The sequence below is a fragment of the Ooceraea biroi genome, chromosome 4 (genome assembly GCF_003672135.1).
Source record: "Ooceraea biroi isolate clonal line C1 chromosome 4, Obir_v5.4, whole genome shotgun sequence".
NCBI lineage: Eukaryota > Metazoa > Arthropoda > Insecta > Hymenoptera > Formicidae > Ooceraea > Ooceraea biroi.
Window position 1 is genome coordinate 703,936 of NC_039509.1, and position 6,045 is coordinate 709,980.

The following is a 6,045-nucleotide window of genomic DNA, read 5'->3' on the forward strand; positions in this document are numbered from 1 at the left end:
TTATTTCCTACGCGTCGACAAGCTAACTGCTCCGCTCGCCTCTGCGATCTGCAATTTTATAATCTCGCGCAATTATCGTCCGGTAATGCGTCGCGCTGCGACCGCGTTAAGCCACACGCTCACCCGCGCTTTTCTGCCCAATGAGAACATCCTGAGAACGCGATGCGGCGCTAAATTCACGCGGCACGATCCTTCGAGAATCGAAACTTGATCGAGCACTGTTAACGAACTTTAGAGTCTCGCGCAATGGCGAGTAATGGCCGGCCTCTGATCGCGTTTATGGGTACGTAATTCGCGGTGCTTTGTAATTCCGTGCAGTTAAATACGCGGTGCGAAAGAGGCCGCGAATCGTACTAAATACCACCTTGCTCGTTGCATTTCAGTGCGGCACTGCAACGGGAGCACTGCAAAAAGAGTAATCCTGATTTCATGTACGCGACGCTCCGTCAATCGGCATCTTGTACCTGTCAATCTCCTCGGCCTCACACGATTATTCCCGATGATCCCACCGTCAGAAGATGATCGTGCCCGCGGTATGTAATTTACAATTTTATAATACGGTGTAATTACCATGTGACCGAGCCGAAGTTACAATTGCCTCTGTCAAATGCCTCTCTTTATCTCCGATATGGAAGCATTATCAAATATTTCAACTGCGGTTAACATGCACCGATGATGATTTCCTGCTTATGACTTTACGCGAGCCTATCATCCGATTTGACTTACAGATGAAATTATCGATCGTTATTATATTATTAAATACCTTTGCGTTGAACGCTCGTGCGGAACATGTTACATGTTACAGTATTTTGTGATAGGAATTATTACAGTATGGCCGTATCGCGCGGATTACTGATGTACGAGAATCGCGGAATTAACATGGATGAGTCTTTCCGAGCGAGTGAGAATTATCATTCTCAATCAAGAACAGATCATAATCGACGATAGACGGAATAACACGTATTTGCAATCTCGACGCGTAACGAGCGATGAAAATTTTATATCGCGACTTTAACGCGCGCGCGCGCTGTTGATTCGCGCGTCATTTGTTTATTCGCCCAATGCTCTAATTTATCATCAACGTAGTTCAATTATTCTTCTTGTACGCACATTCGCGGGAAATGTCATGCAGAGTGACAAACAGATCGCGCGCGGTACGACTGGGTGCACAATAAGACAGCCCTACGCAGACTCCATTACGAAGGGCCGTCTATTATTTCTCCCCGTATACGTGTCCTGAAACAAAACGACAAAGCGCAAAACACGTAACCGGGCTATGAACAAATGCTTGTCAACCGTCCAAAACATCCTGCCCTCCAACTGGCAATGAGCATTGAATTATGGTCCAAGAAGTAGTGCGATCTATATATCACACAATAGACCATTTGAAGAGAAGATATTATTTTGAAATGTAAAACACACGTGAAAGCAGGATTCATATACATTCGTGCTTTAGCACAGCTTTAACACTTCAGAGAGTCATAATAAATTGTTTTGCGTATCTCTCGATTATTTATCTGAGTCACTGCACGCAACAAGCGCGTTAAAAATAAGCGACGAAATAAATCTTGTTGCGAGATGGGGACAGGGAGAGAGAGCGGGCGTGGTCGTTGAATGAGAAATATTATCGGTAATCGAAGAAAAGCGATTTTATTACGAAATCCAATTTTTCATGTACAGAAGATACGTTCGTAGCGTGTCGACGTAGACGACTGCGACGAGACGTGCCGCGGATTATTTACAGAATTCCAACACGAAGGGCTGGTTATATACTCGTGCACCATCGTCGCGATGAGCAGCGACTGTTTGATCGCGTACGATGGAAAAGTAAATCGGACGAACGTGACAAAACGCGAATAATCTCGATTAGCAATCGCAACATCGTCGCGAATAAGAACGGCCCCGTGGCATTTTAATGACGTGCGTATATGTGTTTCTCATGGAACGGATACGAAGCATAGCTTCGCCATGATCGGAACCGTCATGATTCGCGACTACCAGAGAAATATTCCGTTCGAGACTCGCACGCGACCCTTCCTCGTATACGTGCGTTCCTTCTTTCCCTTAAACCTTGCCCTGTGCGGCACATGCGGGTTTCCGTGATGTATGAGTGATGAATATGCAAGGCGTGTGCGATGGAGACGACGACAACGACTCGGCGGTGGCGGCGACGAGATGTAAATGACGCTAACGATGGGCTGGCGATGATGATAATGATAATGACGATGAGAAAGGCGCGAGTCGCGACGTCGAGTACAGCATATTGTACTTTAGTATTGGCCGTGTAGGTGTTCCACAAAGTTTGACGTCAAACAAGAGGAAAGTACGCGACGAAGTGACCCTTTTTCCACTTGCGCTGCCGAGTTACGATGCGGGCGCTGTACAGAGAAAAAAAAGAGAATATATTAATATGGAAAGCAACTTATACGAGCGAGACACAAGAGTGAATAATTGCAAGCTAAGATTAATGATAAATCGATGAGTTGTCGAGGAAGGTAGCTCTCGTCGATTTTCCTCCGAAACTGAAACATGAGCACTACTGTAGATGATGTCCTGATCGATGATATTATTGCATAATTAGTTTGCAATAATTAGTTCGTCTGTGACATGTCAGCGCGATGCTGGATTAGATTATTTTAGTCCGTCGAAAATGACTCTCTAAGTTTAGTTCGTTGCATTTCTTATACCTGCTGGTTCTGACATACCGTTCATGATGTATTTCTCACTCTTTAGCATGGGATTGCCTCGGATGCGGATTGTAACTCGCAATATGATAACTAGATTAGCTAAAAATCAAGTGCAAAATGCAAAATTAATACGAGCCATTTTACCGGGTCACGTAAAATTGGCAATTGAAAAATTCGATCACTGCCGTGTAATTTGGCTTTTCCTGTTTGTTTTGTTTTTTCTCTAGAAACGTAAAACGCGATAAAATGTTTACTTTCAAAAGGCAAAATTTCCGAATCAAAGCTCGATCGCTCGAATTGTTTATGGAAAAATTGGGAACAGTAGATTTATGATCTAAATAACTCGCTGTGTGACCTGAAAAATAAAACAAGTTTAACGGTATACAAAATATTTTACGTGCCTTCGGCGGGTGCAGGTTCAGCTTCTGCTGGAGCTGCGGGTGTCGCGTCTGCGGGGGCAGCTGCAGGAACAGCCCCTTCGGCGGGTACGGCTGGTCCACCTTCCGCTGGAGCAGCAGCGGCAGGAGCAGCTCCTTCAGCTGGAGCAGTTCCTTCGGCTGGAGGTGCTCCTTCCGCTGGCGGAGCCGCAGGAGCTCCTTCCGCTGGTGGTGCACCTGTAGAGATTTCTTCTTATTAGAGAATACTACAATTTCTGCTACAGAGAACAGATCAGTCACAATCCGTTTTTATCTCTTTGGCATTAGAGAAGTGCAAAAAACGCGAGACTGAGATTAACAATGATTGATCGATATCAACCTTTTAGCTGAGACATGAAACAGTACAGAACAGTCTTTTCGAAATTATCTAACAAACTATTACGTTAATTCATCTCTGTTATCTCTATTAATCAGCATCGAGTAACGATATTATAAATTTAAAAAAGACGGAAAGTTTTAATTAGATTATCTACTTTTGCCGTAAATATGCCAGAGTAGTTAGCGGACGTGTATAATCGATGTTTACGGCTTGATGCATAATCAGGATTAATGTTTTAAAAATTCAATGTTTAAAGTAAAGATTAAAATTAACCTTCCGCTGGAGGTGCTCCTTCCGCAGGTGCGCCTTCAGTAGGAGCGGCGGCGGGCGCAGCACCTTCAGCCGGAGGTGCTCCTTCGGCGGGTGCACCCTCTGCAAGCGGTGCCGCTCCTTCCGCAGGTGCAGCTCCTTCCGCTGGTGGAGCAGCTCCTTCTGCCGGTGGTGCGGTACCTTCCGTAGGTGGTGCGGCACCTTCTGCTGGGGCTGCTGCGGGTGCGCCTTCTACAAATGTGACAAATAATTAATACTTTGCTATGATCGAAATGAATTCTTATACAAGCATCATATTGACTATTAACAAATATGCTGTAGTACATGTAAGAAATGTTTAATTCAAAAAGCTGAAGTATTTCGGAATATCTTGAAGTTTAAAGATACGTACCAGCAGGTGCCGGCGCAGCTCCTTCCGTTGGAGGTGCGCCTTCCGCGGGAGGTGCTGCTGGAGCACCTTCAGCTGGAGGTACTGGTGAGGGTGTCGCTACTGGTACTGGTGATGGCGTAGGGACTGGTGCGGGTACCGCTGGCGGAGGCGCAGGAGCCGGAGCTGGAGTTGGGGCTGGGGCTGGCGCCGGTTCTGGCGTCGGTGTCGGTTCCGGTGGTGGTTCCACCACAGGTGCTTCAGCTTGTTCACCCTCCTACACAGGAAATACGTATTTCAGCAAAACGCATTTATAACTCGGCTGCATTCGTAAGATGTATCATCTAAAACGTACATAATATTAAAGCAATATGTAGGGACATTTTAGAAGGAGTTTAAGACAGAATACATAATCATAATATATAATCATAATATTGAATTTTGAAGGGAGTGGGCATTTCTTTTCCAAATGAAATTTGTTTTAATTGTACAAATGATAAAATGAAAATAAAAGTAACGTGGGATATTTTATTAGAATTAACACACGAACAACCGGAACGGACTCGTCATTGTGTGAGGATGATCATAGAAAGCGTTCGAATGGACAAAACAGAGTTACGCGTGAGTCGTCGTCGACATGCGTATTAAATTGCATGATTAACGGTCAGCGCACACGTTTCGCAAATGTACTCGCATTAAACCGCCGTTTATAGATACGTCATTTGTCCCACTGCCGATAATATAATGCTATATACAACGTTCGCTCATGAGCTTACAAGCGCGTCGCGCGCTTCCCTTTCCCCGACTTCACTCCGGCATTTTGCGCCATAAATCATCGCCATTATGATTGCGAATATTGTCAAGATAATTAAACAATGTGCACGACACCAGATACGATTATAAATACGGTTGAATGGATGGAACATGTGTCAAACGGAGCGGCAGGTTCATGCCAGCGTGTGGAAAACGATCGATAAATTGCAAAATAAACAGCGAGATTGAAAATCGACACATGTAGCACGCGAGCGAATAGAAAAGGGAGCCTGACATTTGTCCGGAGTTGATGTATAATGCTGTTTTGTTAGAAATACGATTTAATTGGATACATCAACGTCCATTATCGACACGCAAATTGACACGATAATTAATAATAAACATGTAGCAAAGAAATCGTGCGATACGATTGTAAATATTGAACATGAAGTTAATACGTGATTCGAAAAAATCTATAAAAATGAAAAAAGTTTATAACATGTAAAATATGAAATTGCAAGTGCGATGTTCTTAATCAATTTGAAAAAGTAAATTTGAAAATTGTTGGATACTTTACAAAAATCAGATTTATATGATTTTAATTGAATTAAGTACTTTAACATTAGAATTAAGAGAAATCAACCGAAATCAACATTTCGTTTCTGAATACGTTGACCAAGGCGAAACATTTCTCGAAACAGAAAGGAAATTATGATTCATCGTAATAAAGTAGATCAAAATTATCAAAGCACATAAGAGCGTGTGTCATAGCAAACGTGATGAAGCTGTGTCGAAAGCGTCACTCAATAGCGAATGGTTATGAAGCGAAATCCGGTTAGTGGCATACCTACCATATCTCTGGACATTTGTTTCCTGCGAATTCAAAAGCTTTCGGCATTATTCTTATCTGAAAACAATGCACTAATAATCGAAAATATTTCTTACTAATATTAGCATATTGTTATTTTATTATAATTAAAAATTACGCAAATGACAAGAAAAATGCCAAAAACTGAATATCTTTAATTAATCAGTTTTTTAATCAGTTAATTGTGCTGTTTTATCAAAAAATTCGTTAAACTAATTTATCTGATTCTGTGCTTCTATACACAATACTAAAGATAAAAAGCTGAGAAAGATATATAAATATCAATAGAAATGGAATTTAAAAATTAAACTTGTTTCAAGTATTGGATACTATTATATATTTTA

General features: G+C 42.3%; 1 protein-coding gene across 1 annotated transcript; it reads right to left on the minus strand.

Moving 5' to 3' along the window:
- Window positions 1–1,631: 1,631 nt before the first annotated feature.
- Window positions 1,632–4,922, minus strand: LOC105283653 (skin secretory protein xP2). The gene is made up of 5 exons (XM_026968857.1): window positions 4,857–4,922; window positions 4,105–4,357; window positions 3,717–3,944; window positions 3,089–3,301; window positions 1,632–2,786 (listed from the first exon to the last, which is right to left on the minus strand). Exons 1-5 carry the CDS (start codon window positions 4,920–4,922, stop codon window positions 2,665–2,667), a joined length of 882 nt encoding a protein of 293 aa, XP_026824658.1. The 3' UTR covers window positions 1,632–2,664.
- Window positions 4,923–6,045: the final 1,123 nt, after the last annotated feature.